We start from the raw sequence: 20,400 nt of genomic DNA, 5'->3' as shown, positions 1-20,400 counted from the left end.
TTTTTTTATTATCTATGCCTACGTGAAATTCTGCATCCATTGTACTTTTTATTTATTTATTTTTTTCCCCCTTGGAAGGGCAACGTGAGTCGAGAAGGGCATATGGGCAGTTGCCCGGGCAACCTGAGCAACCCCCCTGTGCACGTCCCTGCTTTTATGAGTACTATTGGTGCGTTCAAGTCATCTCGTAAAGATCTTATTTATGAGTTGAACGCACATGAACGCCACCACAATGTTGTAAACACGAGTGGGAAGCTTCAGCTGTAGTCCATGTTTGCACTTTTGAACACCCCATCACCATTAAAATTCTGTTTAAACACTAAACAAATAGCCTACCTAAGTTCAACATTTAGCATTTTTGTTTTGTGGAAAATCCCAATTTGTTTAGTGTGGGTCAGGATTTAGTTAAAGTATTTTTTAAATGGGCTAATGTTTAGGCTATATGAGAGTTTAAATATGCCTTTTGGTCCAGGGGAATATTTACATTTTTTTTTTGTGCTCCGCCCCCTACTGGAACAGACAGGAGATGTTCAAAAAAGTGTTAAAAATGTCCTTTTAAAATCATTTCATGGTTGTTATAGGTATAGATCACACTACTCTTCTGAACAATGTCAATCTATTATCTAGCCAAGAGAAGTAGAACTGTATGTATTATATTTTGTATGCTCTAGTCTATAAAATATGACCTAATCGTCTAATCTCCATAATGCACTTCAAAAATATGTAATGCCATTTCACAAGGTGGAGCTAGTTTGCAACCAATAACAACTGCAGCTGTTAAACAAGATAGATCTCGCTACTAAACAGCTGCACAAAACCTTTGACATTCTATACTAAGCACCACTTAAGAACACTAATGAATATTTAGAGACATGTCGGATTATGGGGACAACGGTAAAAAAAATAGAAGAAGAATAAAAATAGTAGGTGACCGGTTGATTGGCACATGTATACAATATACAAAAACAAATATAAATTGTATACTGTAATACAATTAGAAGGTAGACGACATTGTGGTCAAATGCAAAATAATTTGTGTTATTGTTATTTTTTTAACTCCAGATGCGTATAATTTCAACCACCTTCCTCTCATTTACAGCCAGTACATGCACTTAAAACGTGCACTTTAAAAAGGAGGCGGTGCTCCATGACATAACTGCTTTATTTAGCCAATAGGGCGCGTGATATGTTAATGAATTCTTCTAAAGCAGGAAGTGCGTTGCGCGTCTGTCTGTCTGTAGATGAGACGAGAAAGAAGAAAATGCTAGAAAGGGGACCGCGGATAATACAACGCTAAGTAAACACACCGTGTCCTAAGGAGAGAGGACAAATCTACATTTGACCAATACAGAAAGGGAGCCGTTTGTGATAGATTGGGGAACGAGGTATGATGCGTTCATCTGCACTGAACACGATGCGTTTTATTCTACTTAATATGAATGTGTAGGGGTGTCGTCTCGTTTTCCTGTTTACACTGCTCATCCAAACAACATTCTGCGGTTTTTAACACAAATCTGTGTTTTTGTTTTGTTTATCAAATCAGCCTAGTGTTTTTTTCCCCATTAGTTATGTCTTAAGCGGATATTTGTATATAACGTTATTATTATGTCATATAGACGTAACGTTGTCCATCACTCTAACATCATGGACAGATGATTCCTGTTTACCCTTTTGACATCTGCAATGCCACTTGTTTTCCGTAGACATTCACATCCACACTGTATAAAAATCTAAAAATCACAGGAAATGTCAGTATGTGAGGTTGTTTTGAAGTAATGGCAGATGCTGGGCCTTATTTTGCAGGATATACTTACAATCACCACACTGTCACGATCATCACAACACCATCATTAAGTGTGTGTTTAACTCTTTATGTGCTTTAAAAATACTCTGATAAATACTTTTTGATATTTAACACCTTGATCATTTCAATGCAATTAATGTGGAGAGCATGTCCAGGTTATTTATTTTTCTTTCTAAATTTAATATAATATGTAAGTGTGTGTGAAAATGAAGTCTGGTTGTAACATTACTTTGATGACAATTAATCAGATTTTACCCCTTATTACCCCTCATTCTCATTACTGTAATGCAACCATGAGGTTTTACATTTACTATTTCCATTATTTTTAATGATGATGTTCATTGTGCAATATGGTTGTTTTATTACTCCATTACACTAATAAGCTTATGATTTATATTAAAATAGAGAAGTACAACAAATGCTATATAAATACTTTTAAACCGTGTGTATGCGCTGTATACAAACATTATTTCCACTGATATGTTATATAGTTTCCATCCATCTAAACATATTTAAATATGAATTGAATGAACGATACAAGGCTAAGTTTTATGATGCTGACGTGTTCGAATGGTATAATGACCTGTTAAGTGTTATGTAATTACGTTTATTGATGTTATTAATGGAATTTTGTAAAACAAAATTGTATAGTATATATTTTCAATTATATTTCTCTTTAAGGTGATTTTTGCTCTCACATAATTGTATAGGAGATTACACGCCAAATTTGGATAGTTTTGGATTATCTTTGATTAGTGATTGTTGCTGGCTGTATTTGCTTTATAATGTACTATTGCATTCATTTTATTCATTCAGATTAATTTCACAAAGCTCATCCTCATGGATGGATACAAAAACAAATACAGTCTTCCTCTTTTAATTAGGGGACAAAATTCACATGTAGTGCATTTGTGAACTTAATGAACGATATGAGCATGGTCTCAGGGAATCAAGTTGACAGGTGCATTTCCTCACAATTAAAAATTGAAGTCTTCCTGAGTTAGCAGGGCTAGATCAAGTACCCTGTGCCTTAAGATTATCTAATTGAAATCAAGAAATTTCCTTTAATTGAATTTAGCACTCAATTTACATAACTCTTTGTGTTCCACTAAAGAAAGAAAATCATACATTTGTAATGAGATGAGGGTGAGAACTGCCATTTTGGGTGAATTATTCCTTTAATATGCATACAGCTGCTAGTTAAGGTATTACCATGGGCTTGGTACTTGTTGACCCTGTTAGTCGTCATTAACCTTATCTTATCGTTTCTAATGCGTGTCCTGTTCTTTCTTTTCCTTCTTCAAAGAATTGACCAGATCACTGTGACCTAAAATCCACACCCATAATATCCTCGCTCTTCATCAGAGAATACGAAATCATATTCTAGGACCCCATCTAAACTACAAAGTAAGTTACTCCATCAGTTTCTGTTATCAACTAGCTATTGTTTGAATGGCTTTTCCCTAAAGGCCCATTCACACCAGGATGATAACTATAACGATGACTATACAGTATAAGTGTCCACACCAGCGCATGATATTGTTCTGTTTATTATAAGCGAGCGCTGCAGATTTGTCATCTGCTGTTTTAACTCTTTCCCCAGGAAGTGGTTAGGAGGACTGTGCAAGCTTTAGGGGTGTTGATGGACTCGATCGACTCCATCTGTGTTTTGATCATCGTACTGAATCTGATCCAGACGTAGTCTTTGACAAAAACACAATTTTCTCTGCTTTTTGCTCAAAATTTTGCTTTTTTATGAAACTTATCCACACACAAGTTTTGATTAAAAAAAAAAGAATACATGAAGCTAAAATAAAATAGACTTTTTTTGTTTAAAGCAGTTCTTTCTTTTTATATATTGCATGTTTAGATATTCATACAACAAACTATTCTGCGGGCCATGCAATTTTTTATAAAAATGACCAAAACCGCTGGCGGTGGCTGGCAACGTAATAATAAATAATAAAAAAAACGCAGGCGGGAAAAGAGTTTAAGTAGGATAGATTCTGATTGGCTGTCTATGTTTTTATTGTTCATTAGCTGGAAAAAATGGTTCTGAAAGTGATTCCAATGGTATTGTTTCTCTGTGCCGTTATAGTTGTGGTGTGGACTCTGCTATTCTTTTATATTTAGAATGACATCTACAACTGTATCATTATCGTTGTAATTATCACACACTCCATGATGGAGAGACTGTTAATACGTCTGGTCTGTGTGGTAATTATGTCGGGCAAGAAATCCAAACGTTCGCCTATTGTTCACTGACCTCAAATATGGCTAATGCCACTTTACATATCCGCTCATGCTAACCTTAATCTAGATAATGTGCACTATTATTAGGCGCGTATCCAAGTGTTTGTGCCTGTGTGTTTGTATTTCTCTGTAATATTTCTCTGTAATGTAGCAATAGCCGCTTTCCGACCAAGTAGTTACAGGAACTTAGTTCTAGGAACTGTCCACTTCTAAACAGTTCTAAGAACTACTCTCCCCCAAACTCGGTTTTGCTGTTTGCGTTCGCACTGGCCAAGTGGCCATAGGAACTGGTAGGAGGGGTAAGGGAGTAACACAAGCACGGTGACTTTTATTTTGACGGCGCGACGGACCTTTATTTTGGCGGCGCTGAGAACGCCAGAGCAAATAATGCTCGCATTCTCTGTGTTTATTAGTTAGCGATCTGTCTAACAGTACTGTTTAACATGTTATTAGATAGAACTGTTATAGAAAGTAGACAGTATATGAAAAAAAGGTTATTAGCCTATGCCGTGTGGTTGATGTCCAGTGTTGCTAGCTGGGCAGATAAACATAATCATGTTTGACCTGGTCCCCTCAAAGTTGTGTTGGATTTTCTCTTCAGCATAAAGGTTTAGAGACCCATCTATCACTGTTTTCCATGTTTGTATAGTTAGTTTATGGAGTAAATATATAGGCTATAATCTGTGTGTTTACATTCTAGCCGTTTTAAAAATGGCGGGTGCTGGTGTTCCGCGTGCGTTCGGTCAATCAGCGTACACTAACGTCACGGGTAGTTCCTATAGTGCTGGTTTAGACCAAGCGGCAACCTCCCCGTCTCTCTCTTGAAACCAACACGGAAGTGAGTTAAACTGCAATTCGTTGACTGGCCGCTTGAGGCTGTTGTCAGAAGTGAGTCAAATCTGTATCTCACCCATGTTAAAATGCCAAATTTTACAGCAGAAAAAAACGTGTTTAAAGCCTGGTGTCTGTATGTGGATTTGGTCTATACAGCTAATTTTGCCCTTCATAACAACTGTGAGGGGGGTGAATTATTTTATAACTCGTCCGTTTAGTTGATTAATATTTAAATTTAAGGGTGTGGCCAAGCCACTTGAGTGACAGATGGATTGCCGATGTCAGTGCTAGCCGTTTGTCTGCTGTTACTAGCCGTCACTTCACCTCAGCAATGTTAGCTGCTGAACTTGCCATCTCTGCAGTGTTTGTGCTTTTTTTCGGGATTATTATTTCATACAATTTAATACTTGGGTAACGTTACAAAGCCCACGTCTTTGGATTCCGTCGTTATCGTTCGAGAGAACAACCAGCGCTGTATTTCAGTTGTTTTCCTCTGTGAACATGCACTAATGGATGTCTGACAATTTCGTTGCTTTTTGGGGTTTTCAAATTTAAAACGTCAATAAATGCTCGTTCGTTCTGCTCCCATGGAACAGATGGATTATAATATGCTTATGTAAGTTACCGTCAGATGAAATCATGCAGGCGTCGGCGCTTTCTCCGTCCGTGCAATAAATGCACATGAATGAGCGCGGATTTTCTAGCGCATTTATTTGCACTTCAAAGGCAATATATCTATGGTTTAACAGTTAAACCATAACCCATTTGAGAGACGGCCAACATCAGAATTTAAAATGGACTGAATAAGCTCTCTACGAACTTGAGCGATGCCGCGCTGACGGACCACGAAAGAGTGACGGACATGTATGCACATAAATCACTGTCACACACAAACACTCTCGAAGTAATACACAGTCTCACTTGTAGCCATGTCTTTTAACTATTATAATATTTCGAAGGGCAAAAATAGGAACGTTTAATTGGCTTTACATCATCAGCTAACTCGATCACGTCGAGCTAGGTGATTTCAGATAGCCAGGCTCCTCAGCTCCACTCACGCCCCGCCTGTTTGCCTATTTTCTGTTATCCGGGAGTGACGCAAGGCCAAGATGGCGACGGCCGGCTCCGCCCACTTTAGGCTTCAAAAATGCTCTTCAGAAACCTACGGGTGACGTCACGGACACTACGTCCATATTTTTTACAGTCTTCCTCCAAATGGAGTTCCTAGAACTAAAATCGTTCCTAGTTCCTGCGGTGCGAACACGCCGACATCCGGGTACTTTAGCCAATAGTTCTAGGAACTGTGAAAAGGTTCCTCCGGTCGGAAAGCGGCTAATGTTACATATCACTCAGCCCTGACCTCCAGTATATTTAAGTAATTAAATTAATATAAAAGTGCAACTAGTCGACTAATGGCTTTAACAACTACCTGTCGACTAGAAAAATCTTTGGTTGAGGGCAACTGTGTTGTTTTCCATTTGTCTGACTGCACATTTGGAATATTTTAAACCAAATATAGATCCTCATATAAAGTCATGTGACCTAATAGATCATCCTTTATTCTTCATTGTATTGTATATGCATATCGCAACAGCTTGCAATAACTGGGGTCATGAACAAAAGACAAAGAGAAAATCACTCGCTGCTCTTGGCTGAATAACTTTAGTAGCTTTAATAAGAATCAGTATTTAATTCATACAGTGAAAACTAAGCAGCGTTTTATTTTTACATTTGGTTATTCAGTTCCTGTTGTTTAAATAACCCTAATGCAGGCCTTCCTGAAACCCTAAACCCTGTGGTTTACACTGATGTTAAAATAACTCTTCTTATGCTCCAGTAAAACACTGATGTTCATCTGTTATGGTTTATTTTCAGCGCAACTATGAGCACTCACGAATCGGAAGTATACACGGTGACACCGGAGATGCCCGCGATGTTTGACGGAATGAAGTTGGCAGCGGTGGCCACAGTTCTTTACGTCATCGTCCGGTGCCTAAACTTGAAAAGTCCCACAGCTCCACCAGACCTCACCTACCAGGATACAACACTCAACCACTTCCTGCTCAAGTCCTGTCCTATCCTGACTAAAGAGTGAGTGTGACAGTTTAGATTATCATTTCACTGCAGTTACCGTGTCTACTGAGTGAGTAAACCACATCTCAGAATAGCTTAAGGCTGTTCTTGAAACTGCGCTGCTTTTAGCATGTGGTTGCTAAGACTAATGCGGTGCTCCTAGAATCACTTACATAAATATACACTATCGTTCAAAAGTTTGGGATCAGAACGATTCTTTTTTGGAGAAATTAATAGTTTTATTTAGCAAGAACGCATATAATTGACCAGAAGTGACAGTTATGACATTTATAATTTTTTCAAGTTAATGCTCTTCTAATGAACTTTCTATTCCTCAAAGAATTTTTAAAAAATGTTTCAAAGTTTCCACAAAAATATTAAGCACCACAACTGTTTTCAACATTGATGATAATAATAATGAATGTTTCTTGAGCAGCAAATCAGGTGACACTGAAGGCTGGAGTAATGATGCTGAAAATTCAGTTTTGACATCACAGGAATAAATTAATAAATCTAAAATATATTAAAACAGTTATATATATATACTGTTTTGCTCTATTTTCGATCAAATAAATGCAGCCTTGGTGAAGATAAGAGACTTCTGTTGACCCCAAACTGTCTAAGTCCGGACCTATAATGTGCATTTCCAAAAATACCGTGGTCGTACTATGTTTTTGTACTTGGCACCATGGTAATTCCATGTTTTTTAGACATGCATTTAGTATTCTTTGAATTAACTTAGACTGCCATGTAAAAGCCATGGTATATGAATATTGTAAGCATTCAGTACCATGGTATTATTAGCAGATTCCATCACTGTAGCTGTCTTATCTATAGTGTTCATTAATATTTTAAATTATCTTAGATTTGTCTTTTATATTTTCAGTTTTCACTTTAATTGTAATTTTTATTATTTTCTTTATATTTCTTTTTAGCGTTAATTGTATTTCAGTTTTATTTCGATTATTAAAACTATTTTGAAAACAAATTTGAATGAAATATAGGCTTTTCCACGCTCAAATCCAACAACAACAGTTCATGTAAACAGTGAGGTGCCGCTTCAAGAATTTATTGTGAGCTGAAACAACATATGGTTATTATACCGTTCATATTTGAGGCCAAGACAAAGCATGCCTTTCCAATAACATCAGCAGAAATGTTTGTGTACCTGCACTGCTATTGTATAGTGTGTAATACACTTGACAGGGTGATTCATCAAGCCACTGTTAGTCCTCCTGGCAATATTAATGTTTCAATTCCACGTGATGGTAATCGTTCATTTTTCTTGTTTTAGCACAGAATCTGCAATTAAAATGAGAAACATGTCTTCTGGAGGCCGTTTTGCACGCGTTGACCTCCGAAGTTGTCTGTTGCACTGTGCGGGTGGGTGTTACTTTCGTAACCCAAAGTGACTCCCAGTTGTTTATGTAATCATTATTTTCCAGTACAGCTACTACGCTAGGGGCCAAGAGATCAATCGACAAAAAAAAAAAAAAACAGCCCATTGTCCGTACTTATCCTTATCTCTTCAGTGCCACATTTAACTTTTCCCATGTTTGTTTGGCTAGAGGATAGTCTAGCAAAAACGCCTTTTAAGAAAACAACGGCTTTAGACCAGTCAGAGTTTGAAGATCCGTAGGTTATTATTTCAAGCATTGATAATAGTCGTGCATGCCTGTGATGTTGCATTGTGGGTCTGGACTTTGGAGCATTATTAGGTGTGTCACGCCAACGCAGCCGTGCCGCTGCATGCTTCTTCTTTTTTTTTTTTTAATCTTTATTGCTTGCGGATGACTGCAGCTCAGTCAACAAAGAGAGGAATGGTTCAAGATGAAGTACAGGGAACAAAAAAGCCTGTTTCTGTACAGTTCTGTGGTTAGTTAAGTAACACTCAAGCCTTGTTTGTCAACATTCCTGGTTATTTAAAGCGAGTATGCATTTGTGTTGCTTATTTTTATCTGCCCTAGGAACTTAACTCACCTCAAATGTCTTGTTTTTTTATGGTAAAGCCCTCTGTGCTGATCCTCTTGTCTTCTTATTTGACCGTGAGCAGATTAAACCAGCCGGGCTTTCCCTCACATCTCATAACCGATATTTTAAGGGAAATCACATATAATAGACACTGGTTATGCAGCTACGCTTGATGCTATCGTGAGAGCATCTTATGTAATACTTCAGGAGGTGTGGAATAGATCGCAGTGACAGTGAGATAGGAAAGATGTGGAAGGTGTTCTGTGTACTTTGTTTACTGCTGTTTTTAGCCTCACTTTGTGGGAATAAACGTGGTTTAAGTGGTCCGGATGCCTGTAGGCATCAGAGTAAAGGAGGGTCAAGTTGATTCATTGATTCATTAAAATTTCAAGAAGCCTTTTTTGTTTAATTTAAAAAATATATGCCCCTACTGCTGATTGGCTTCAAGTGTGTTGTACTGCTCTGTCCGATCCACTTTCAACAGTGTTTCTCAGAAATGACATACTGTACCTTTAATATTTGCCCCTTTTCAAATTTAAATAAGTCCTAAAGTTCATGCTATTAATTAAAATTCATGTCAACCATTATTCACAAATAAACATTTATGTCTTCAGTAATGATCCCTGCATTAGCCGCAAATAATCATGTTAAAAATATTAGTAGTACAGTACAATTTTTTTTTTGTGCTTTTGAAAGGAGTCTCTTATGCTCACCAAGGCTGCATTTATATGATCACAAATACAGTAAAAACAGTAATATTGTTAAATAGTATCACAGCTTGAAATAAGTTATTTTAATATTTACAAATATCATTTCTTTATGTGATGCAATGCTGAATTTTCAGCTTTACTACAGTATTCATTGTCACATGATATTAATATGCTGATTTGCCACTCAAGACACATTTCTTACTTTTAACGCTGAAAACTGAGATGCATTTGTTTTTTAAGATTCTTTAATGAATAGAAAGTTCAAAAGAACAGCATTTATTTGAGAGCTTTGTTAGATTGTAAAGGTTTTTACTGTCACTTGATACATTTAATGTGTCCTTGCTGAGTAAAAGTATTCATTTCTTTCTGACCCCAAACTTTTGAACAGTTTATTTTGTATTAGTTATGTATGAATTGAGATCATAGTAGTGGCGATTGCAAGTAACTATGCCCTTCACAGAACTGACTAATAGTTTTGTTCACTTATTATAATCACTATAAAATAAAGCTTTTTCAGTTGTCAGTGGAAAAACCTTTCTCTATTTTCTGTATTTTGGACCTTATACTATAATAGTATAATTTCTTTTTTTTTTTTTTAAAGACAAACAGCTGATAAAAATGCTTTTACTTCATCCTGCCCACACAAGTGTAATATCCATAACCACTTCATGAGCACATTTCACCAAAAATCATGTTGTTCACAAAGAAATCCAGTTCATTCCTATGAGTCTGTTACACAGACAACCTACGAGCTTAGCAAAGGGTCAGTGTGTAATTGGTTAAAGCCTAATTGGTGGGCGGGACTGTTACATAACTGCAGCGTGCACCTCTGTGATGCCGCATGGTGACCTGTCCCAGTGCCTGCTGTTAGTATACACACCCAGAAACAAACCTTAAAGCACTGCAGAAATGTGGGCCGCTACACTAATCGTTCATAATCATCAGAAAAATATGCACATTCTGTATGTTTTCTTTTGACGAAAAATCTTAACCATTGATTTAACAGCAGTTTCTTTTGTTTTTTTAAATGACCTAGGCTATGCCACACCTATTGCACCTATTTTTGTTTTCGAATAATTCTCATCTATCTGAGCTGACTATAGGCCACCTTTTTGAAGTTTTTAGTTGGGCACAAAATCAAATCATGTACCTCTGTGTAAACCTGAGATTTTGTTTCATTGTTCTAGGTACATTCCTCCTCTGCTATGGGGTAAAAGCGGTCATCTGCAGACTGCCCTTTATGGAAAGTTGGGTCGGGTCAGTTCACCTCACCCGTTCGGCCTGCGCAAATATCTGCCAATGCAGGACGGGGCCACTGCAACTTTTGACCTCTTTGAACCCCTGGCGGATCATCAGTCCGGAGGTCAGTGCCACGTAGTCGGGCGCATTTAGTCTGTAACACTACTCTGCTATGTGGAAACCTGATAAATGAATGTCGCGCTCAGGTTCAAGGAGACAGTATCACTTAAATTACATTTGAATGGTTTGCTTACTCATCGTTCTTCTGAAAAAGAGATATTAAATAAAGCAACGGTCATGTAAAGATCAATGTGAGGGTCAATTTTACTTCTGTAATGTGATCTTTGTGAGGAAAACAGAATATTATTTAGAAAAATATCTCTCTTTTTTAAAGTTATAAATACATTTGAACAATTTGAAATAACAATTGCACAAAATAAGACCAGGATTTTTTCAAAGACCGTAAATATTATGTTGATATTTAAGATGAATACAGCACAGAAATGAAATTAATAAAGTATATAAATTAAATAAAACATCCATCTGTCCTATTGCATTATGTCAATGCATTAGAAAGTGGAGTTTATGCAGTTTTGTTGTTATACAAACGATGTATTTTACACTTGCTTTGTGCCAACATTGTGACGCATTACCTGGAAAGGAAAAGATAAACGCACCACATTTGCTTAGTAATGCTGATTAACTCAAGCATTTGTCTGCATACATTTGCATGTATTAGTCTACATGTGTCATTTCTTCCATAGCAAGCGCTCTTAATGTTTTGTGTTGGTTTCACAGAGGACGTCACCATGGTCATTTGTCCTGGCATTGGGAACCACAGTGAGAAGCACTATATCCGCACCTTTGTGGACCATTCGCAGAAACAGGGCTACCGATGTGCTGTGCTCAATCACCTCGGGGCCTTGCCGAACATTGAGCTCACCTCCCCTCGCATGTTCACCTACGGTACGAGACTTTTATGCATTATGATGAACAAATGTGTTTATCCAGGAAATGTCATATTTCTGGAGTGATACTATGAATGAATTAGGCACTTTTCAAGTTATTGATTAAAGCTTGTTTGGGTGGCAGCGTTCACACATGTTCAAATGAACCGCACTAACAGAGCAATCGAACCAAACATGCCAAGTGTGAACACACCCTTGTTTTAATTACAGTTTGTAACCCCTCTGGTCCTATTTGCCCTGCTCCGAGTGAGACTCAAACCAGCGTCTCCGGAGTTATTTAAAAAATATCCTGACTGCTTTATAATGGTAATTAATGTTAACTGAGATTTTGAAGCTCAAAAAAGCACATCCATCCGTCATAAAATTAATCCATATTGCTCCAGGGGGTTAATAAAGGCTTTCTGAAGTGAAACGATGCATTTTTGTAGGAAAAAATCCATATTTATAACTTTATAAACTAGAATCACTGGCTTCCGGCCATACGCAAGTACGGGAGAGTGACCTCTGACCCCAACGCATGACAAATGTGGAAGCACAGAGGATTGAGCAAAATACCGGTCATGAATTAGAAGTCTAAAACGAGAATGTTTAAAGAGAAATGGTGGAAGAGCTTGCATTTGTTGCCCAGCCCTATTTGTTTGAAGCCCTAGAGGCGTCTACTCCTACATCCTACGTCATGCGTCGAGTCAGAAGTCGCTCTTCCGCCGGAACTAGATTCTCGTACGGTCGTTACCGGAAGCCAGTGATTTTATCCCCTGGAGCCGTATGGATTACTTTTATGATGGATGGATGTGCTGTTTTTGGCTTCAAAAACCAAGGCACTATTCACTCCCATTATAAAGCTTGGAAGTGCCAGGGTATTTTTAAATATAACTCTAATTGTGTTTGGCTGAATAAGAAAGTCATACACCTAAGATGTCTTGAGGTTGAGTAAATTATGGGATTTACTAAGTATTTTTTTTCTTTCCGTAGGTTGTACATGGGAGTTCGCAGCAATGGTTGGCTTCATTAAAAAAACATATCCTCAAACCAAACTTATTGTCGTGGGCTTCAGTCTGGGGGGAAATATAGTCTGCAAGTTCCTGGGAGAGAACCGTTCCAACCAGGAGCGGGTTCTGTGCTGTGTTAGCGTGTGCCAGGGCTACAGTGCACTAAGGTGAGCCGCTCTGTTCCAGAGGGGTGTGGAACGGGGATTCATGAAGCCAGGGTTAGGCGAAATGCCCAGATTAAAATTCTGCCAGCTTGCTTTGAGTACGAGTTAGACCATTTCACTACTGCTTTCAGTGGATTCCAACTGAACTCTAGATAACAACTAACAGTGTGTACATTGTACTTAGTTATTTAAAAGAGACACAGATGGTCTCAGTATTGTGGTCCACCTGTTTTCTCCGCTTGACATTTGCATATTGCATGAAACTCATTTGTTTGTACATTTGTGCAAGCATATCTCTGTTAGCCTGAATAGAGCCTCCCTAACGGCGCTCTTCAAAAATTGAAGTGACATAAACTGTGAATTTCCAGGGCATGTTTGCATCCTCCAAAAGGAAGTCAAATGTACTAAGCACCCTTTATTTCAACATTAAATGAGGAACATTTCGACAACAATCATCTGGCCACAAACGTTGTATGCAATTCAAAAGGTTCCAGTCAGTAAGAATTTTTTTGTTGTTGAAATAAATTAATACTTTTATTCACCAAGGATACATTAAATGAATCAAAAGTTAAAAATGTTAAAAAGATTTCTATTTCAAATAAATGCAGTTTAACTTTAGAAATTTGAAGCAGCAACTGTTTTCAACTTTGGCAATCATAAGAAATGTTTCTTGAGCAGCAAATCATCATATTAGAATGATTTCTGAAGGATCATGTGACACTGAGGACTGGTGTAATGATGCTGAAAATAAAGTATTTACAGTATGATTTCATTATAGACTTAAAATTTGCATGATATGTAAATCTAATTTGATATATTTGGATATTTCGAGCCACAAAAAAGTCATTGTATATGTGTACCCACTGGCTATAAAGATGTCAGTGTTGACATGTCAACACTAAAGAGCACCATAGCAACTGGTCTAACAACTGAACAGTGAGCATCGCTGTCAGAGAATAAACTTGTGATGTCCGTTCCGCTGAGCAGAAGCAGCTCTGGAATGCAGTGGGTGTGTTTGGACTTCAGTAAATCTGAGGCCACACCTTTGCTGTCTGTTCTGTTTGTCAGCAGCTCTGCTGGGCTTTTCTACAGCATGTCAACACACTTGGCACTGCCAAACAGTCTAGCTCTGCCTTCAGACTGGATTACTGAATCTATAAAGCCCCTGCTAATCTGCTCTCCCCGATTATCTGCCGGATTATTATATTCAAGATCCCTTTTAATGCACCTTATGAATTTAGCTGGAATTGATATTGAAGGGCTCATGCATATCATAGTTGTTTGTTTCTAGGTCCACTTAATCAGCAGTGTGTGTGTGTGTGTGTCTATATATGTGTGTGTATATGTTAGACTCATAATTCTATTCATCAAAGAATCCTGAAAAAAAATTGTACGTTACTGTTTTCAACATTGATGATAAAAAAATAAACATTTCTTGAGCAGCAAATCAGCATATTAGAATGATTTCTGTGATCATGTGACATGGAGTAATGCTGAAAATTCAGCTTTGCATCACAGGAATAAATTACATTTTAAAATATATTAAAATAGAAAACGGTTATTTTAAATTGTAATAATATTTCACAATATTGCTGTTTTTTTTTTAATCAAATAAGCCTAATGCAGCCTTGGTGAGCATAAGAGACTTATTTTCCCAACTTTTGAACGACAGTGTATATATATATTTTTTTACTACATTCGATTTTTATTTGGTGTTTTTAGGCATCATAACATTCAAAAGTATGAAAGAAATGCACACGTTTTTTTACTTGTGTTGTGTGTTTTACTTCAGAGCTCAGGAGACTTTTCTGCAGTGGGACCAGTGTCGTCGTTTCTACAACTTCCTGATGGCCGACAACATGAAGAAGATCATTTTGTCCCACAGGTACTGTCCATCTTGTCTTCAGCATTGAATCTTGACAGATTTCGCTGTGGGCAGTGTTTAGTGGCCAGCTGTGATATTCACTCTTCTCCTGAAACTGTTGTGAGCTCACATGTTCTTTTGCAATCAAGCCATTAGGAGACCTCAGAATAACTTACAGTAATGCTGTCTCTGATGACACAAAAACAAGATAAATTTACTGCCTTCTGAGTGGTAAGAGTATACAAATCTAATCACTGAGTTGTCATTTGAACAGAGTCAGGAAAGCGTTTCTTTTTGTGGTTCAACAGGAGCGCCTTGTTCGGTGTGGGCTCCACTAAAATGGTGGATGCAGATCTGAGCCGGCTCTATACTGCCACATCACTCATGCAGATCGATGACAACATCATGAGGTGAGTGCAGGGAAATTGCTAAATGAGATTTTTGTCATTTTCTAACGGTCTTGTGAAACCGAGACAAGAGACATATTTTGAGACTCGAATTGTGATAGACCACACACATGGTATGTAGTATTTTTAGGGGTTATTTTAAGTCACATTCTCTGAAATTGAATCTTCACTCCGCATTGTCAGAGAATGTTTTGTGCTGTTATTTATAGAATACCATGTTTAGCTATTGTTACCGCAATAAAATTGTGGTTATATGCTGTTACCAATGCATTTATTTACAGGATCTAGCTTAACTCTTTCCCTGCCAGCGTTTCTTTTTTTTAAGTTGCCAGCATCGCCAGCGTTTTTGATAATGTTCACAAAACTTTCATGGCCCACAGAATATTTTGTTGTATGAATATCTGAACATGCAATATTCAATAGAAAGAACAGAGTCTCTGCTTTAAAAATAAAATTACATTTATTCTAGCTTCATGCATTGTTTTTTTTATCAACACATGAATGATACGTTTCATAATAAGTGCAACATTTTTGCATAAGCAATGCTTTTATCACTGGTTTCTCCCCCTTCTTTACTTGTGTTTTGATCCTGAGACTGTATTCTTTCAGAATATGCGTAATAGCGCCCCCTACCTCATAATAGTGAAGGCTGCGGAAAATTTTGTCAATCAGGGGAAATTTTACATATAAACAAATGTTTTTAACATTTGTAAACATTAAAATACTCTGAAAATTAATAAAAAATGAACAGTAGTATATTTATAAATTAACCTAAAATGATAAATGATATAAAAAATGTATATTATTAGTTCTTCATATCTAATGCTATATTAGTAGGCATACTAATATACTACTAGTATATTAGTATACTATTCCTAGTATAGAAAGATGTCAATTTGTTTTTTAGAAAATTCCATGGTCACAACTCTCTGAAGGAATACTACGAGAAGGAGAGCTGTGTTCATTTCATTCATAATGTGAGTAAAATGATAATGGAATTTAGTGAATAATTTTAGAGAGTCTATGGAAATGTGTGTTGGCTTCCTGTTTGTGACTAGTTTTTCTTGCTGTGTTGCAGATAAACGTGCCTCTGCTGCTGGTGAACTCGGCTGATGATCCGCTTGTGCACAACACGTTACTCACCATTCCTCGCACACTCGCAGGTACAGCACTGCACACCAAACTATCAAAAGTCTGGAAAGAATGACATGGGGAAAACCGAAGAGTGTAGTTTGGATTTTACAAAAGAATAGTTATTAATTTTATCCTCAACTCAATTTTTCACATTTTCCAAAGAAAATGTGCTTGACCATGAGAAACTAGTGGTAAAGTGGAAGAGATGATCTGTTCACTTCACGATGATCGAAGTCAATGAAAATGTAGTCACAATTTTGTCATATTGCACAATGGTTAAATTGATAATCATGGTTATTTTGCTCAAAATTATAATCACAATGATTGTTGTTATTTGAGAAATTTCTTTTTTTACATTTCATCAGAATTATTTCCCTTTTATCTATAAGCACACATCCTGTGTTACGCAGCACGTTTGAGCTTTCGCAAGAACCAATGAGGTTCATTCTCATGTGTCAAGCAGGTTCGGCTGAGTTTCTGTTTTTGTTTGATGATCAGTGTGAATAAAAGCCTAAATTCAATCTGCTCATCATATAAAGCGATCGAGTCTCTTCAGAAAATTTGGACTAAACTGCTCAATTCATATGGATTAGTTTTACGATCTCTTTATGAACTTTTTGAAGCGTCAAAGTGCAGTTGTCTATGGAGGGACAGAAAGCTCTCAGATTTCATCAAAAAGATCTTCATTCCTGAGGTTGAGTAATTGAAGGAATTTTCATTTTTGGGTGAACTATAGTGAATTATTAATTATTGAACACTTTGAAATATTGAAAGTGATGCTTGCCTTAAACACACCACCTAATTCCCTTTTTTTTTAAGTGCTGTATTTTTCTTGTAGTCATTTCTGGCTACTTCGCATAGCTTCTCCTACTTCTTCAACATGTCTACAGCCTTTTTCCACAGTGATCTTTTATTAGATTATGACCTCATATGCCAAAAACACCCATAATTACTACAGAGCCCCACATAAATGCATGTGACTCATGAGATCTCTACTTGTTTAAACATACTCGTATATAATAAATATCGTGTCATAAGGCAAACTATGACAAACTCTGGTCAACATTGGCGGTGCATCGAAAACCTTTTTATTGCTCAGGGTCAGTGTGACAGGAAGTCAGAGGTGGAAACCTGAGTGTTTTATTGTGTGTGACAGAGCTCAGTATTGTTGACTATTACCGTGATATAAAATGACTTGTGTCGTCATGAGATTTTCATCACACCGCCTACAATAGATGCTATTCTCTGTATTTGAGTTGTTGCAATTCTGAGATTCGTTGGTTCATTTTCACCTTCCAGAAAAGAAAGAGAACGTGATCTTCGCACTGACACTGCACGGTGGACACCTGGGTTTCTTCGAGGGCGCTGTGCTGTTCCCTCAGCCCCTCACCTGGATGGACAAGGTCATTGTCGGCTACGTTAATGCCATCTGCCAGTGGGAGAAACAGAAACCACCGTGCCTAAGTCAAGGCGCCCATTCCAACGAAACCAAATGCCAAGACAGTAAATCCTAACCGACCCCGCCTCCGTTGCACCTCCACTGAGACATTTTCACAGCGCACACGAGGGATCGGACAACTATTTTCAAGCGTTCACTGTCAGTGGGGAATATGTGTTTCTCTTTTGTATCACGGTTTATCAGCGACATGAATCCTAACAACTTTTCAAAGGAGAAAACTGAAAAGCCACTCTGACCAAAAACAATCAGATAACCGGTGTAGCGAGAGCACCCTTTTATATTTACTGTAGTTTGTAGTTGTTTAGATATTATCAGTATATCTTGCCCTCGAATTAGGACACTAAAAACTGATTAGTTTATCACTGCTAAATAGGTCTAACAGAGCTGAGTGAATCTCACAAAAACATCCAAAGTCAAAAAAGAAAAAGTTGGGGGAGTAATATTTTGGATAATATTAATAGTCAATATTTTGCATAAATAGAAAGATGCCTATTTTTGGACAATTAACAATTTCAGCACACTTTTGGTAATTTTTTGGTACATTTTTGGTCAATTTCTTAAATTCTTCTCAATGGTGAATCACTTTACTTGCAGTAATGTTTTACTGTAATACAATAGTTTAAATCAACATAAACTAAAGGCAGTGCAACAAATAATACTATGACTATAATTCAATTCTTTTTTTTACTTTTTTTTTTTTTTTTTACATGATGTAAAATGTTTTAATGAGATTTTATGTCAAGGTAATGATAATTGCATGTCACAATGCAAAAATGTAATGGCCCTTAATCTCTTTTAGCTAAATAATTCCTTCCTTCCTTTTGTTTTTGGTTTTTGACTACTTTTGTGAGATTCACCCAGCCCAGCCATCTTATTAAACAGACCCGGCGAACTTCACTATACGTAACACGTGAGTTTATGGGAAGTGAGTGTTATGCAGGCACTGTGTGCTTCTGGATACGACCGGCTCACCGTTTGAGTGCGTATTAACATTTGATATTAAGTAGCTATCTTCGGTTTTTGGTCTGGTAACTGTTTAAGCACAGCCTAGCATTCACGTCGCTCATATTTTAAATCTTTTCAAGTATACCAGGGTATGATGAGAAACTTTATTGAGCGTGAATCTATACCAGTCCTTGCCGGTTGAATCCAAGTCACATTCCTAGTCGGATCAGTTTTCGTTTCGCACTTTTATATAATGTTTGCCATATGATCCGTTATGTTGTCATAAAGAGCCTAGAGAGACTAGCCGACCATGTTAAATCTAGAGATTAAATATGAAAACAAGAGGGAGAGAGAAAACCTTGAATAAATTCCTGGATGATTCCTCCTGATCACAAGCCCTCAATGATACCACAAACACTAAGACCCAGTTTTAGATGGCAAATCCCATTGCGTTCAGATCCTGCTGGAGAACAGCAGACACTGTTGCTGCAGTATTGACTCGTGTTTGTGGAGAACCATTGAAGTTGGTAGAACTAGATTGTGTAATGTGTTGATTTGGGACCCAGTGGGAGACAACAGTGCATTGCTAGGTGCATGTCTGTGAAAACTGGTTACTTAAAGGGATTTGTGTTATTGTATTAAGTTTTTCTTTTGTTTTTTCTTGTTCATTTTCATTTTGCTGTTTTGTACAATTACTTGATACATTTATGTTTCTTTACTCTTGGTATCAAGACTGTCTGACATGGAACTAATCTTTATTTATTTAATTTTTTTCTTGTTTACCCACTTGAATAATTAAATGCTGAGGGGAAAATATATATGTTTAAAATTTGAAGGGAACATTCAAAGTGTTGTTTCCAAAGGCCTGTGCGGATTCTCCAGACTCTAAAACCTTTAACACAGCGGTTTAGTGCAGTTGGACTTGATTTGTTTCAGGGAAGTCATCATATACATGTGAATTTCACAAAATGCCCAGGTCATATTTCACCCCACGATACAAAAAGAAAGACATTTTAAATGATACATATACTTAAATATATATAATTTATAATGATATATATCATATAATTAGATAATTTAAATATATAAATATATATTTCTACATATATTTTTACATTATCTTCATGGCAATTATGCAGTTTCCTTAATTTTTCTCAATATTCCACCAATAATTTCTGACACATTGAGAATTAAGGGTGCAATTTCCATTAGTTTTTGATTTTGGGATGAAATATTACTTGGACATTTCTTGACAGGTGAGATTACATGATCTTTATTGATGATCAATAAAGTAATTGATTAAAATTACGAATCTTGCACACAAAACTATTTGCGTTTCCAAGGGAGAAAATGGAAAAGCCATTCGATGACCAAAAAACAATCAAATATCCTGTGTAGTGTTAAGTATATTGTTTAATTGACGGTTAAGATTTGTCACCGATTGCTGGAAACCCTCAGTCATATGTTGTGAAAGATTTGCATTTCTTAACATACGTAATTGCCTTCATTATTAGTGTTTAGCTGTCGATCGTGATGCATCTTCTTAAAGGAGAAGGTGCCAACAGCACTTTTTAGTGTTATAAGTG

General features: G+C 37.0%; 1 protein-coding gene across 1 annotated transcript; it reads left to right on the top strand.

Annotated features, from left to right (window-relative positions):
• The first annotated feature begins 1,191 nt into the window (after window positions 1-1,191).
• abhd2a (abhydrolase domain containing 2, acylglycerol lipase a) lies at window positions 1,192-19,812 on the top strand. The gene is made up of 11 exons (XM_084108948.1): window positions 1,192-1,385; window positions 3,111-3,211; window positions 6,767-6,982; window positions 10,833-11,008; window positions 11,683-11,850; window positions 12,825-13,008; window positions 14,798-14,890; window positions 15,178-15,279; window positions 16,184-16,253; window positions 16,355-16,439; window positions 17,710-19,812. Exons 3-11 carry the CDS (start codon window positions 6,774-6,776, stop codon window positions 17,922-17,924), a joined length of 1,302 nt encoding a protein of 433 aa, XP_083965074.1. The 5' UTR covers window positions 1,192-1,385; window positions 3,111-3,211; window positions 6,767-6,773; the 3' UTR covers window positions 17,925-19,812.
• The last annotated feature ends 588 nt before the right edge of the window (window positions 19,813-20,400 follow it).

This window comes from Abramis brama, assembly GCF_963993115.1.
Source record: "Abramis brama genome assembly, chromosome: 3".
NCBI classification, from domain to species: domain Eukaryota; kingdom Metazoa; phylum Chordata; class Actinopteri; order Cypriniformes; family Leuciscidae; genus Abramis; species Abramis brama.
The sequence above is the reverse complement of the archived record's forward strand: the minus strand, read 5'-3'. Positions and strand labels throughout refer to the sequence as shown.